This window comes from Pipistrellus kuhlii, unplaced genomic scaffold (genome assembly GCF_014108245.1).
Source record: "Pipistrellus kuhlii isolate mPipKuh1 unplaced genomic scaffold, mPipKuh1.p scaffold_m20_p_69, whole genome shotgun sequence".
NCBI classification, from domain to species: domain Eukaryota; kingdom Metazoa; phylum Chordata; class Mammalia; order Chiroptera; family Vespertilionidae; genus Pipistrellus; species Pipistrellus kuhlii.
In genome coordinates, this window is record NW_023425572.1 from 743157 (window position 1) to 759334 (window position 16178).

General features: G+C 40.4%; 2 protein-coding genes across 2 annotated transcripts in view; one reads left to right on the top strand and one right to left on the bottom strand.

The window, feature by feature from the left end:
* Nucleotides 1-16178, bottom strand: part of MID1 (midline 1) — a 336706-nt gene that overhangs the window by 306406 nt on the left and 14122 nt on the right. The gene's annotated exons all lie outside the window — the stretch shown is intronic.
* LOC118708937 (procathepsin L-like) lies at nt 11782-13022 on the top strand. The gene is given in 3 exon segments (XM_036420491.2): nt 11782-12155; nt 12293-12748; nt 12751-13022. Coding segments are annotated over 3 exon segments (693 nt in total). The 5' UTR covers nt 11782-12013; the 3' UTR covers nt 12846-13022.

Below are 16178 nucleotides of genomic sequence, written 5' to 3' on the forward strand. Positions count from 1 at the left end.
AAAATGAACTGAGAACAAAGAAGAACAAAACTGAGGGTGGGGGGTGGGAAGGGGATGAAATTGTTGATGGAAACACTTCAGTCATACCAAGAAGAAAATATTCTAGCTGTAAGATATATGAATATAATGACAATAAATCAATAAACTCTGACTAATCAAACACATATTCTGTTTTGGGATAAAAGAAAACTTATTGGTAGAATTTCTTACCAACTCCAACCACTATAAAAAAGAATCTTATTTTGAAAATTATAAATAAATATATAGATCAGAAGTAGGACTATAGCATGAATAAGTTTTGAAAACATGATGCTTAGTAAAAGAAGCCAGACATTGTATGATTCCATTTATATGAAGTCTCCAGAACAGGCAAATCCATAGAGACAGAAAGCAGATTAGTGGTTGCCAAGGGCTGGAGGAAGAAATGGGGAGTGACTGCTCAGGGGTACAGGGTTTCTTTCTGGGGTGATGAAAATGTTCGAAACTAAATAGTGGTGATGGTTGCACAACTCTGTGAATGTCCTAAAAACCACCGAATTGTACACTTTAAAAGGGCAAATTTTATGGGATATAAATTATACTTCAAATTTTAAAAAGGGACTAGGACATTCTCATACACTGCTTTTATTTTTTCTGGAAGGCAACTTGAGACAGTATATATTAAAAGTTGTGCAAATGTGGGAAGCCAAAGAAAAACATGATCTCAGATGTGGAAACTGAAGAGCAGCAAAAATAAAAATAAAAATCAATAAATCAATTAATTAATTAATTTTAAAAATAAATAAATAAAGCCAAAACCAGTTTGGCTCAGTGGATAGAGCATCGGCCTGCAGATTGAAAGGCCCCAGGTTCGATCCTGATCAAGGGCATGTATCTTGGTTGCGGGCACATCCCCAGTGGGGGGTGTGCAAGAAGCAGCTGATCAATGTCTCTCTCTCTCTCATTGATGTTTCTAACTCTCTATCTCTCTCCCTTTCTCTTGTAAAACATCAATAAAATATATATTTAAAAAATAAATAATTTCAGCAACTGGAATAGCTCCATATATACATCAATTCAAACACAAGAGGGGTTTTGTCATGTCTTGAGAACAAGGAAAAGGTAGCATTTTACCTTTCCATAATCCTGGAATTATGGCCATGGATATTTGATTGCTGATATGAGTTAATGACAGATTTGCTGGGACAGAAAATGATTATTACTGGGCACCAGGCTAGGAGCTTTTATATTTTGCTGATCCTTACCACAGTTCTGCAGATTATGCATTAAAACTCATTTTACAGATGAGCAAACTGATTGTCAAAAAACATGCTCTTGCCTAGCCGGTGTGGCTCAGTGGTAGAGTATCAACCCATAACCTAAGAGGTCCCTGGTTCAACTCCAGTCAGGGAAACTCCCCAAGGTTGTGGGCTTGATCCCCGGTCACGGATGTGCTGATTGATGTTTCTCTCTCATTGATGTTTCTATCTCTCTATCCTTCTCCTTTCCTCTATAAAACCAATAAAAACATAAGTAAATTTAAAAAAGAAAAACCCATGCTCTTTCCCCATCCCTCCTAACCTCACGGATCATATGTGGATGGTACCTCTAGCAGGAAGTGGTTGTCAGCCTGCACCTCACTCCCAAAACGTTCCTCAGTTGCGTTCCTTCCCTGAAAGGGGGTGCATATGAGGCCCTGCCTATACCACCATCTAGATTTCAGCAGCAGTCTGTCAAACGGTCTCCCTGCTCCTCTGTCCCCAACTACCAGAAGGACCTATTGGGAACTTCTATCAGCTCATTCACCTCTCACTCTTTAAAAACACCAAGCCCTTCACCCAGAGTTAGAAAGGCCTAGATGCCCTGCTTGTTGGCTACCACAGGTGCTTGCCTCTCTTCCATCAGCCTATGGGCTTTCCTTCACATTGAGCCTTGAAAACTTATCCTAGCTGGTCCCGCTGTCTGGAATGTCCTTCCATGACTGACACCTTATTCAGGTCACCTCCCACAGAGCCTGCCCTGGTCTACAGTAAGTAGCAATAATGTACATTATTCTAATCTGCAAAGCTCTTACCACCTGATATTTAATCTTCTGCAAAGCTCTTACCACCTGATATGTTCTCCTCTTTCCCTCCTTCCCTCTCTCCCTTTCTTCCTTCCTAATTTCTGTCCTTCCCCCTTTTTTCTTTCCTCCATCTCTTTTTCCTTCTCTCCATTCTCCCTCCCTGCGTGTACTCCATCCAGTGGAATATAAACTATAGGAAATTATGAACTCTGTGCTCTTTATTGAAGGATCACTGCTCCAGCCCATGTTAGGCACTCAAATATTTGTTGAAAGAATTAATGATAGTGAATGAAACTTGGCAAGGCCCCGTGTTTAGCTAAATAATTAAAGATCAAAATCCCATAGCACATAGCCTTGGCTCTGCAAAGGGATACCCAATAAATGGGGGTTCTAATGACCACAAACTTTAGAAGGTCCTAACCAACACTGACCATTTACAACTGCGCCCACCCCCAAAGCACCACGTCTGAGACAAGTTTCTGCCTGGAGTTTTTATGACCTGCTCATAAAGCCCTGAATCATGTGGTTTACAGGGCAAGTGCTAATGCAGTCATAATTATATTGGTGTGAACACATTGTCATAGATATGCAGCAAACATAGACACAGGCGTTTAAGAGAAACCAGCTGCTCCCAACACAAGATCAACTGTTGTGTAGAAACCAGTCAGCAGACACACAGCTAAAGAACTTGAATTGAGTGACTTAAGGTGACACACCCTATAAATCACAGGGTAAAATGACAGTTTGCAGCAGCAGCTCAGAGTAACCAACTCACTACCCAGAGAGCAATGCATTTTGGAGACTCTACAATGAAGACATGGATACCACCTTCCCTGAAATGGTGACTGCCATTTGTTTTCTGTTTAATTAACCCAAGCATAAAATAAGTGTAAACTTCAGTCTGTGGGTGATTTCCTTTCTTTTCTCTCTGGAAGCTGATCAAGAAACAAGAAGGGACATGACTTCATTATACTAGTAAATTCAGCACTTACCTATCCCCCCCCCCCCTTTAAATCTTTGAAATAACAGCTGACCCATTAAGAGACTGGAAGGTGAAAAATGTCAAATCTTTGACCATTCCTTAATTCATAAACATACTGAGCCAATGCAAACATACTCACCCATCCACCCACACACTCCATCTCCACACAATTAGTATTTTCCATGGACTCAGTGAAGATTCTAAAGCAAGGTTTCTTGGCCTAGGAACTATTGATGCTTTTGATCAAATCATTCTTTGAGGAGGGCTGTCCTATGGATTGCAGGATATTTAGCAGCATCCTTGGCCTCTTCCCACTAGATACCAGTAGCACCTACCACTGTGGTAGACAACCAAAAATGCCTCCTGACATTGCCAAGTATTTCCCTGAAGGCAAAACCACCCCAGGTTGAAAACTCTTATCTAATAAAGAGGGAATATGCAAATTGACCATCACATGATCGCAAAGATGGCAGTGCCCACAGCCAATAAGGAGGGAATATGCTAATTGACTGTCATGACCTCAAAGATGGTGGCGCCTACAGCCACAAGATGTTTAATCTTCTGCAAAGCTCTTACCCTCTGCAAAGCACTCAGTGCCCTCAGCCCTGCTGGGACACCTGCTTCTGGAGTCCCCCAGTCTCTTCAGCCCCTGAGCCACCCAGGGCTGGCCTGAAGTGCAGGCAATCCTTGGATGGCTGTTGCCCAGCTACCCAGAGCCACCTGAGGCTCAGGTAACCAGGGCCACCTGAGGCTTGTGCTGCTGGCAGTGGTGGCAGCAGAGGTGTGATAGGGCATTGCCTTCCTCTAGTTGCTGGGTTGCCTCTCACCCCTGAGGGCTCCTGGACTGTGAGAGGGGGCAGGCCAGGCTGAGGGACCCCTCCTCCCTTTCCAGTGCATTAATTTTCATGCACTGGGCTTCTAGTTGTACATAAAAAACTGGACAAAAAAAGATCAGCTAATACTCTCTAATTATTTTCTTCTTTTAACATATGGTGACACATTTTATCTTTTGGACACTATAAATTTATCAATCTAGAATGTACACAGATTGCCCTTTTAGCTCTGTTTGAATTGTGGTTGCTTCTCAGCATCTTTCTGATATGCCATAAGGCCAGGACTGCTTTTATAGGGAGACTTCTTGAAATTCAATGCAGGATTTTTATGCCTTCATCAAGAATTGTATGCCAAGATTACACTTTTTAAAAACGACCAGAACCTGTAAATGCCTCTGAGACTCAGCAATATTTGCAGTTGGTGGAAGGATCTTAAAACTAGTTTCAAACCAGACATTTAAAGATCATAATATTTGTACGAAGAGCTCTTTAAAGGAAAAGAAGAGAGCTGGTTTTAGTTTGAAACCTATGAAAACACAAGTCATTTGTCTCTGCCTTTTGCTAAAATAACTAACCTCTTTTAATGACGATATATTTAGATTAACAACAGAAAGAGCAGAACTAGCCCTGATATCGGCCTTACAAGATTTTACAATTCTGCAAAGGCCATTAATCACAAACAATCTATAAAGACAACCTAAAGAAAATGTGTTCCAACTGCTTCATTCCCTTGTCTTGGTTATAATCCAAGAGTAAATCCTCCAAGTCTAAATCTCGCTACCCATAAAACTTCTTATCTGCCTTTGCTCAGTAAAGGCCATCAAGCAAATCTCTACACACTGGTTTTCTCATGGAGGAATGAGGCTGTGAGTTTGTTTACCAAGAGGCAAAATGTGGGAAGAAAGAATAAATAAGAAATTGAACATAAATCTTCATCAGCCATCTAGTGTAAAGCTGATGTGGATTTAGAGAAAGCTTTTCTTCATGGTTTTCATAAATTTCATTTTTTTACCCAGGAGTAATTTATTCTAATTGAAAAAAAAGTGCATTTTAGAAGCTGCTGATAATCTTATGTGGATTATGTCACATTATATAGAAGCCGACCAATGGTTATTGACTTAGCAACAGATCAATTTAGCAATTGATTTAGCATATCTGACATGAATGGTATAATGTCTCCAAATAGTATAAATTCTGTTTACAGAGAGATGAAAAGTGAATTAGTATCATTTTTCTTTCTTTCTGATGCTTTAATGACCTGCTTCACACAAGCCCCACATTTTGTTTGGGCTGAAGAGAAAAATACTTGACATAATCCATCTCGACCTAACTTGTGGTGCTGCATTAAGCCTTCTATGAGTAGCTTGCATCTTGTGATCTATTTAATACCCTGTCTTTATTATTAACAAAACCAAAACTAGGCCATGTTCAGGATGATCAGGTGGAAAGAATGTGGCTTGTCCGAGAAGGTGGGCGTGTACCCGTCATTCTTCTCTAAGCACAGCATGGCTCACCACAGATGTGGAGGGTAGCGTGTGCAGAAAGTTGGGGCCTCCAGTATAACCCTTGATTAGAGAACTCTTGAGTTTTTATGAATGACAATTTCAACACTCTTTTTTTTCTATAGGTCTCCCACCAACTCATTCAACAGCTGCTTGTGGGGGCATACTGACATGATGGATACATTTTAGGAGGAGTCTAAATGCTTCCAAATACTCTTTATGTACTTTCTAAAATAACTGACCATTAGAAAAAAAGAGTATCTTATAGTTATAAGTCAAGAAAATGAATGATTTGAATACTACTTGAGTAAATCATGATGTTGTTTTGTCTCTCGTCCCCTTGTTCAATGAAGCTACATCTGTCAGTATAACCTCTGCAAAAAACTTGGTTGCTAATTTTAAGATGACCAAACATAATTTAATCCATTCAAGCTACAGTGACTGCCTTGGTGGGCCAGGCATTCCCTGTATTCTATCTTCTATTTTCAGAGATAACAATACTAATTATTTAAAAGCCAGCTCTTCAGGAAGTATGAGGACAGTTGGAGTCCTATTTCCAGTGGGGCCTAATACACCAAGCCTGTGCAGCATCATACTCCCCTTCAGCCTGCCTCAGAGCAACCCATGGGACACTACCAGTCCGTCCTAATCTCCAATGCCGATATCAGCTCCCTGTATGAAAAGAGCCAACTTGACCCTCACCACCAGAACAGAAACCCTGCAATGGGCACTACTAGGTGCATTATTTTACTCAGTCCTCTACTCACCTTACAAAGTAGGTCAAATTTCTCTCATTTTCCTGAGAGGTTAAATAATTTGCTGGGGTCATGTAGCCAGCAAAGGGCTGAGGGAAACCTTTAAGCCCACTCATCCAAGCACACAGTCAGTGCTTTTCCCACTCTGTCTGGAAGAGAAAGTCACCACCCTGAGATGCAGAGTCCTTGGCTCCCATTGCAAGGGCATGCTGACTGAAACCACTGCAATGAGATACAGGAATTGTCGGATAGGTTTTTCTACCCCCTTATGCCAAATCAGATGTATATGTGATAGGACACTAAAGCATTAAGGGTATCCCCAGATAATATTAGTACTTGTTATTAAATATCATTCCTATATGTTACTCCTCTATGAGACAAGCAAATACGCAAAAATCCATGATTGGATTTCTACAAATTTCACCAGTGAAATGCAGTCTATATTGTTTTCTTCTCCAGTTTTGGCTAATTAGCTGTTTCTTACTCTGTCAGCTCTTTAAATGGACAGAAAGTAGGCCTTGAGTTTAGAGGTATCCTCTGAAAGCGTCTTCAAATACAGTAACAGGGCTGCAAACTGGAGCGCTGTGTTCTGAAGCAGTAGATGTTTTATTGTTATTGATGCCTAGACAACGGCGAATGCAGCAGGGTATTAGATTAGCAGTAGGCTTTGCTGATGGGGCCTTGCAAGCTGCGGCTGTGACCTGCAGAACTCCTTGTATTCTCCTTTTACAGCAATTACTCTCTGCAGCTCCCCTCCCCACAATGTGTTCCCTCCCCTTGCGTTAAAACATGTCCCGACTAGTCTGGCTGGTCCACGGGACTCGGAGCCCCTCAAAAGCAGATATATTGCTCATTATTTTGGATTGCCTAGGGGCCTGGCAACTGTGCCTGGCACATTTTGATGCTCCCATCCCCTCCCCTCCCCTCTCCTGTTTTGGCTTATATCCTCTGAAAGTTCTCATCTGAATTCTTTAAATATCATTGCTTCAAGTATCCACCCAGCTTTACAACAGCAATTTACCACTTTGATTCCTCACTCCACTTTGCTTCTGCTGTAGATTTATGTTCCCTTAAATTTCTAGGGCAAGTCAGAAAGGTGGAGAAGAAACATTGCAGACTTTGGAGTCACTAGCCAGCTATGTGGCAAGGGGCGTATTTAATCGCTATGAGCTTATGAGGCTCTCATTTCTAAGGAGAGAGTTGAGTTGGAGAGAAGGGAGGGAAGGGAAAGGGGAAGGAAGGAAAAGAAGGAAAGGGAAGAAAAAGAAAAAAGAAAGCAAGAATATCAGTCTTGTATGAATTTTAGAAACTGTTTTGTAGGAATTTTAGAAACTGTTTTGTAAGCTCTTGGCATTTAATTGTCATTTGTTAGTTAGCAGCCATCTGTTTGTGAATTCCTGAGTCTAAATGTCAATACTGTGAAGCCAAATAAAAGATACATCACATATTGAAATAAGAGAAGATGTGTCTTTGATTTTTTTTTGTCACCATGATGGTATTTGTGGGTGAATTTTTTTCTTCTTATTTAATCTCTTTGGAATTTTAATTTATAAAGTGAATCATGTTACATTTAGTTCTTACTGGCATTGGGATCAAACTTGGTAGATGCCTAATATTAGCAAGCAGCACTTTCAGTCATCAGATGAACACTCAAGTAAAGAGGGACAACCCTCATTAAACCTCTCTCACCCGCCAGGCCACCAGCACTAATACACTGTGGTGTAACCATCTGTATCTTAGCTTCTGCATATAGCTTCTTTATGTGAATTTTATTGGCCATTCTCCCTTTTTTCTTCCATCAAGCAAATATTAGTGAGGAATCATTAATAAGCAGACTTAAACATCTTGTAATCAAATAACAGGCCCTCAAAAAATTTAAAAGTGAATTATATTGAGTTGGGCAAAATGATCAATTATTGACCAGCATCCAGAGTGCAATGAAGGGGGGAAAAAGCCACTGTAGAGTTTGTAGGAAGCTTGTATTTCTAATTGTGCATGAAAATAGCAGAAAAAAAATCTTCTGATAGTATAAGATTGGAATTGAATTCTAGAGTTATTTAATAAAAGTATTATGAATAGAAACCATCATTACTAAAAAGCTTTCATTACTGAGTTAATCAATATGTGGTTCTGGTGAGATAATACAACAATCGTGTGAACTCAACATGCTTCCAGAAGGTTTAGGGTGGGGTGGAGATACCAAAAAGACTGATTAAAGTCTCAGTGATAGCCATGAGGGTGGTGATTTCCATTGGGAATCATTTGGTATCCTGGCTGCTTAGGCTAGCTCTGCTGGGCTTAGCTTCATCATCAGAGAATAGTCCTTTGGATTAGAATGTTTCCAGCTTTTACAGAGCTTTCATTTTGTAATAAATGGAGAGTCAAGACTGAAATTCAAAAAATTTCTGGCCCAATTACATTTAGTAATATGAGAAATTATGTTATTTCCCTTGGCTTTAAAAATTAGTCAAAGCTTACTTGGAATTTTAAAAATTCCCCCTTTTTGTTTGATTTTGTTTCCCTCTTCATTTATGGGTTGGCCGTTATGTTCAATATCAGTTCCTTTCTATAAATATTAAAAGTGACAATTTATGTTTGACAATTTCCATACTAATGGGTAACCACAGCTCTAAACTTTATTAACCCAATGCAGAAATTCATAACGTTCTGTTCTGAGGTCGACACTTACTCATTATACTAAGTTATGTCCCATCTGCACTATTTCTTAGTACAGAGACATAGCCTTTGAGATTAAGTTTCCCTGAGTCTGAATCTTGGACAATTCACTTACTAACCAAGTGGCATTAATCTCCCTGACTCTCAGTTTTATAATCTGTAAATGGGGATAAATATAAAGTCCTAGAGATGGATATTTCCATATAAATAAAATGACATAATGTAAGTAAAATGTTATGTGTGGTACATAATAAGCAGCTGTTACTATAATTTAAAGATTTTCTCTTTGTCTTTGGTTTGCTGCAGTTTGAATATATGACTAGGTAGAGACTTTTGATATTTATCCTGCTTTGTGTCTATGAACTTCCTGGATTTGTGGTTTGGTTTCTATAATTAATTTAGGAAAATTCTCAGCAATTGTTACTTCAATGATTTGTTTCTGTTTCTTTCTCTCTTTTTTTCTCCTGGTATTCCCACTATTTATATTATACCTTTTGTAATTGTCTCACAGTCAAATTAAATTGTTATTTAAAGATCTGGGAAGCAATGCATAAGAAATGTCAGAACAAACAGAAAGTATGGCAGAGTTGAAGGACAGTAAGGGCTAAAGTACTGAGTGGATTCAGCCAAGAAGAGGCCAGCAGGGGCATTTTGGGGGGCAGTGTCGACAGAGCATTGAGGGAGGAAGGCAGGCTACAGTGGAACACACAATTCTCTTTTATCTGTAGGCAACTAAACTTGAGTGGCCACACAGAAAAGAATACATTGGCTCATTCATGCAGTCTGCTGGTTGTTAGAGTGCCATATCTTTAAGACATGGGTAAGAGGGGTGACATCAAGAAACTAAATAATTTAAGCCGTAGATCTGAAGCAAAAAGATTGGCAAGCTCCAAAAAATACTCATTTGACCCTATCCAAAAAAATCACTCATCATCTTTTTAAACATCCCCCACCCAATTTCACTCATGCCAATATCCTACCAGATTGGAAACTAGATAAACACCAGCACCCTAAAACACTCCTTTCTAAGCATCTCTATGATTGATCAAATAATGATTGGGGATGCATGTCTTCATCAGCACTGGGGCCATTCCAGTCCTGCTTTGCCTGGCCCAGAGTGGGAGGGCACCTGAGACTGGATTTTATGCCTTTTCAGAGTGCATGGCATAGAATAGTGGACTGCAAACTCATTAGTCAACAGAGCCAAATATCAATAGGACAACGATTGAAATTCCTTTGGAGAGCCAAATTTTTTAAACTTAAAACTTCTAATGCCACTTCTTCAAAATAGACTCGCCCAGGCCATGGTATTTTGTGGAGGAGCCACACCAAGGGACCAAAGAGCCGCATGTGGCTCACGAGCCACAGTTTGCCGACCACGGGCATAGAACACAGGCTTCCCAGCCACAGCATGAGTTGCCCAAAGAGAAGTTGTATGGGAAGTGCTCCTCAGTTCCCACTGAACCAGTGTGGAGAATTAATGGCAAGCCAGGGCACTTAGAATTGAACGTTCACCCACGATGACCTGGCAAGCCAGCCCCCCTGCATGCTTCCTTTCACTGTCTTATTTCAGCGAGAAGGTTGTCCTTATAACCTGAAGGCCTGGAAACATTTTAAAACCTGGATTGGCCTATTCCTGGAGACTAGTAATGAACCTACTGGGATAACATCAATCTGCAGGGTTCCCCCAGCACTGAAGACATATTTCATCCTATAATTGAAAAATAGATTTGATTTATATTCCATTGTGTCAGAGCTTACACTTAGGTCTCTCAGTGGAGTGGTCTGGGCAACAGGGAGATGGTCTAGTTTTGAAAAAAGATACTCTATAGACACCTGTGAAGAACACTGCAGAAATGGAGCTAGAGTGATGTCTGAAAAGGGATTCTGAGGCCTCTTTGTAAATTCTGGGGTGGAATTGAGGGGTGTGAGGTATGGAGAGCCCAGATGAGTGGTCTCCCATCCTGGACTAGCATTTACTGAGTCCCACTATATGTCAGATACTTGACATGAGTTCACTGAATCCCCTCCACATCCCCGAGACTGGGTATCTGTTTTGAAGAAGAGTAAAGAAAATCCAGAAAGATGGACACCGTAGCTGTCATATAAATGAATGAGTGGTGATTTGAACTTGAACCTAAGTCTGTCTCACTCTGAGACTACGTCCTTTGCTGCGCTCCACAAGAAACCCAGCCCGCTGTCTCTAAACAGATGCCTGTTGTCTTATCGGTTGAGTATATCAAAACGTGATGTTTCTTCTATTGATAGAAGATCACAGTATACAAAAAAATAACCCAAGAGGACATGCCATTGACTCAGGCAGTGACACTTAGGACATTTTCCTATCGAGTTTGCGTTTCTGAACTGTTAGCATTCTTTTTCTTATTTTTTCTTAGGGAATGCCTAGAAATCACATGCCTCTTGTTAGGGCTACCTTAGGAAGTCCTAGTGACAATGGGAAGCCCTCATATACCAGCAAACCCTGGGCATTTAGCCCTCTAGTGCAGAGGTGGGCAAACTTTCTCTGTAAAGGGCCTGACAGTCCATGTTTTAGGGGTTATGAGTCAGGTGGTCTCTGTCCCAACTACTCAACAGTGCTGTTGAAGCCCCAAAGCTGCCATGGACAATACAGAAATGGAGTGTGGCTGTGTGCCAGTCAAACTACTTATGGAGACAAGTTGGAATTTTATATAGTTTTCACTTGTCACAAAATATTACTCTTGTTTTGAATTTTTTGAATTAAAAAATTTAAAAAGCATCCTTAGCTCCTAGGCTGTACAAAAGCAGGTGGACCCATGTTTGCCGTTCCCTGCTGTTTAGGATCACACCCTCTTTTATTTTTTTCGTATATGTTCAATAGTTTACTTTAAGAAAGTTTACAAAATAGAGAAAATCCATTGATAGATAATTAGTGAGAACTACTGAGCTTAATGACATTTTAAATCATATTAATACCAGTTTTTGGTTACTGGGGTGGCTCATAAAAAACAAAGTTCTGGGAGATCCTGGACCAGCACGTGCTGACTGCTCCTGCTAGGCTGCACCCCGAAGGTTTTAAAACATGAATCCTTCTCTCTTCTTCATTGCCCTTTACTAAAGCTTCAGATGCTCCAAAACTTGATGGAAGTTTAGAGGCACAATAGCACCGAGGGAAGGCAACACACAGTAAGCTACCTGGCTCGAATGAAGAAGGACGAAGGAGTACAGTGCGGGAGACGAATATGAAAATGATTGACCTGCACAACCAAGAATACAACCTAGGGAGACAGAGCTTCACCTTGGCAATGAACGCTTTTGGTGACATGACCAACCAAGAACTCATGCAGGTGATGAATGGCCATCAAAACCAGAGAAGCACAAGAAGAAAAGAGTGCTCTGGGAACCTTATGCTGCTGAAATCCCCCCAACTGTGAATTGGAGAGCAGAAGGCTATGTAACTCCCATGAAGAACTAGGGTCACGGTGGTTCTTGTCGGGCATTTAGTGCAACCAATGCCCTTGAAGGGCAGATGTTCCGGAAAACTGGCAAACTTATCTCATTGAGGGAACAGAACTTTATGGACTGCTCTCAGGCTCAAGGCAATGAAGGTTGCAATGGTGGCCTAATGGATAATGCCTGTATTAAGTCCAACAGAGGCCTGCCCTCAGAGGAGTCCTATCCATATAATCCAAAGGTTGGACCCTGCAAATACAGGTCCAAAGATTCTGTTGCCAATGACACTGGCTTCATGAACATACCTGAGCAGGAGAGTGCCTTCATGAAGGCAGTGGCAATGGTGGGGCCCATCTTTGTTGCTATAGATGCAAGCCATCCTAGCTTCCAGTTCTATGAAGGTGGCATTTATTATGAGCAGCACTGCAGCAGCATAGATCTAGATCATGGCATTCTGGTGGTTGGCTATGGCTTTGAAGGAGAAGAATCAAGTAACAATAAATACTGGATTGTCAAGAACATTTGGGTAAAGCTTGGGGCAAGAACAGCTACAGAAAGATGGCCAAAGGCCGGAACAACCACTGTGGAATCGCCACCGCGGCCAGCTCTCCTCCTGTGTGAGATGATGCTGATAAAGAAAGCACCGATTGAGAACAGGCTATCCAGAGGAAGAACTTTTATCTGAAAACTGACCACATTTTTCTTAATGGGATACAACACTTGAATCTTGACGATCCAAACTGTGATTTGAATGCTGTGATGTTTTACATTGGTAAAATGTTACCACTTCTTTTATAAGGATGCATAATTTGTTACCTTTTAAAATAAAAGAATTTTTATTATTATTTTAAAAAAACAAAGTTCTATATTTCTTTAAAAAACTTTTTCATTGAAATTTTTATTGTGATAATTGTAAATTCACGTGCAGTTGTAAGTAACACAAAGAAACCCCTTGTATCCTTTGCTTAATTTCCCTCTATGGTTACAGTTGCAAAACCATAGCATAATATCAAAAGCAGGAAGTAGACATTAATATAACTTACCAAGTTATTTAGATTTCCCCAGTTTTACTTGTATTGGTGTGTGCATATATGTATTTAGCTCTGTGCAATTCTGTCACATATGCAAATTTGTCTATCTTCCACCAGGATGAAGATATTAAGAGTTCCATCATCGCTAGGATTCCTTGTGTTATCCTTTCATAACTACACCCACCTCTCTCTTTTCCTCCCACCCATAACCCTGATAACCACTAATCTGTTCTTTATTTCTAAAATATTATTTCAAGAATTTTATATAAATGGAATCATACAGCATGTAACATTTGGGAATTGGCTTGCTTGGCTCAGAATAATTCCCTGGAGATTCCTCCAGTTTGTTGAATGTATCAATAATTCATCCCCTTTTATTGCTATGTAGTATTCCATGGTATGGATGTACCACAGCTTGTTTAACCCTATATGCATTGAAGGACATTTGTGTTCTTTCTAGGTTTAGGCTAACATGAATACTAGTGAAGCTTTTATAAATGTTTATGTACAGGTATTTGTGTATTTCATTTCTCTGGGAGAAATGTCTAAGAGTGCAGTTTCTGGGCTATCTGATAATGTCATAATTATAACTTTTTAAAATGCCTTTGGGCATATTTCAAAATAATCATTTTTAACATTATTACAAAAATACCTGGTATTGAATGATGCCAGGGTAAAGGCCCTTTAAAAATTTCCTGCCATCACACATTTTCATTTTACAGGACCAGGAACTCCAGACTGCGGACCTTAACTGACTGGAAAGGGTGACAAGCTACATAATGGTCAGTGAGGAGTAAGCAAACACAAGAAATCACTTCTTCTGTCTCGCCATTTTATGCTCTCATACCCTCACACTGCACCAGTAATATTACAGATGGAAACAGTGAATGACAGGGTGTTTCTCATCACGAAAGAAGGGACATGATTTACTTGACTCTTAGGGACATTATGAGCTCACTTCCAACCATATGTCCTTTGCCTCAGCTTCCCTCCATGGGGTCTGTGTGGCTTCTCCGCTCATAACTTGAACTGCCTTGTGGCACTGGCAAATGATCAGGGACGGCCAAGTGCAAATATGCAAACGATGTTTAATAATTCTCCCAGGTGTGTATGGGAACCAGAAACTCCAAAGGTCTGTGACGACAGCAAACTAAGCCTTTTCATCAGGCCTCCAGGAGCTGTGCACCTGTATGGTTAACAAGCTGATTATACTGACCACAGAGGGTTGAACCAGTTTTGATATGTTACAACTCCTCAAATCGAAAGCCTTACCAGATGAGTTCTGAGGTCAGGAACAGCCCACAGAATAACTTATTTCAATTCTGCATTAGCCTGGGTAATTGCTTTTCAGTCCCCTGGCATTGGCCTTCCCAGCCCCTTTTACCCTCTCCTGAGTCTCAAGGCACTGCAATAGTGCACCCACGTCTGACAATGCTTCTGCTCCACATAGGCTCTGAGGCCAGCAGCAGCAGCGCCGGCACACTTGTTAGAAATGCAGACTCCCAGGCCCGAGACCAGGAGAATCAGAATTTGTGCAGGTGGGACCCAGCCACCTGGTTCCTCGCTATCTCTTACCTGGAGATTCTGAAGCTTAATAAAGCTTGAGCAATGCCCTCTTCAGAACTCGTTTAGGTATTATAGATAATGGAAATGGAAACCATAGCTTGCAAAGAAGTTGAAAAAGAACAGCTAACAAAACCGTTCGGCCCTTTTCTGTCCATTACACAGTCTTTATGAGGTCAATATTGATATAAGCATAAGCCAGAGTTGTTATTTCTGACATTCAACAGATCATAGCTTTCTTCACACTTGCTATATTTAAGTTATGTTTCTAATGAAAATGTGGAGTTTGTGCTTCTACTTAGCACCTATTTAAAATTCTTTATCAAACTGTAATTTCCTTGAGGGCAGGAGACGTGTGTCTCCATAGGCTAATAAATAGGTACCTAATAAATGGTGGCTGAACAAACGAATGGCTTGTGTTTCATATTAGAGTTGCTTCGTCCTCTCTTAAACTGTGCATGCTAAGATTGTATGAGATGCTGAATTCTTCACAATATTCTGACTATCCTTACGTATCCAGCATATTTCCCTGAACACAGTGAGTTCATAAAAGTTGTTGAATGAACAGTGAATAATAACAACCAACTAAATTGCATCTTTGATGCTACTGTATAGACTCCAAATGATTTTACTCTGAACACTATTTTCTTGTGCATGTGGAAAAACTAATTTCATATATGCCACTTTGAATACTGCTTACCAAACATCATTACCTACAAAATGGAACTTGAGAGCATGTTCAGAGAGGCTGTGGAGAAACAAAGATAGCTACGACCAAGGTACCATCTTTCAGACAGGGCCTGCGTGGCACAATAAAGGAGAGAGGAGACAATGGCTATCCAGCCAGCTGAGCTAGCAAGACCAGCTTCTGTTTCTACCACAGTTTTTCTAGTAGAAAAACAAATGATGGTCTCACCAGAGGGTCCAAATTCTAGCACTAAGACAGGGCTGTCTCAGCCCTTTGATGCTGAGCTCTTAGGTTTTCCTGCCTCGTTGGTTATTCTGTAAGACTGGGAATAATTGACACCTCCATGGCAAGGTGTGATGACAAATAAGCACTCTTGGAGGATCAGGTGTGTTTGAAGGAAAAAAAAAATATTTACTCAAGGCTCTCAGTTATCCTAGCAAGGAAGATCCGTGCTCTTTAATTTTCAGATAGCTCTTTGAAGGACAGGAAATTGTAAGTGCTGTCCTCAGTGGTCTTTGTTCTAAAACACTACAGAGAAATAGTTTTGTAATCTACCCTTTCAGTAAAACAAGCAAATAAATCATTCATCTGTGCCTCGGAATCTAAGAGGAGGATAAGTAAAATGAAGTGTTTATGGTTAAGTAGACTCCAGCAATGAAATTCTTTGAAAAA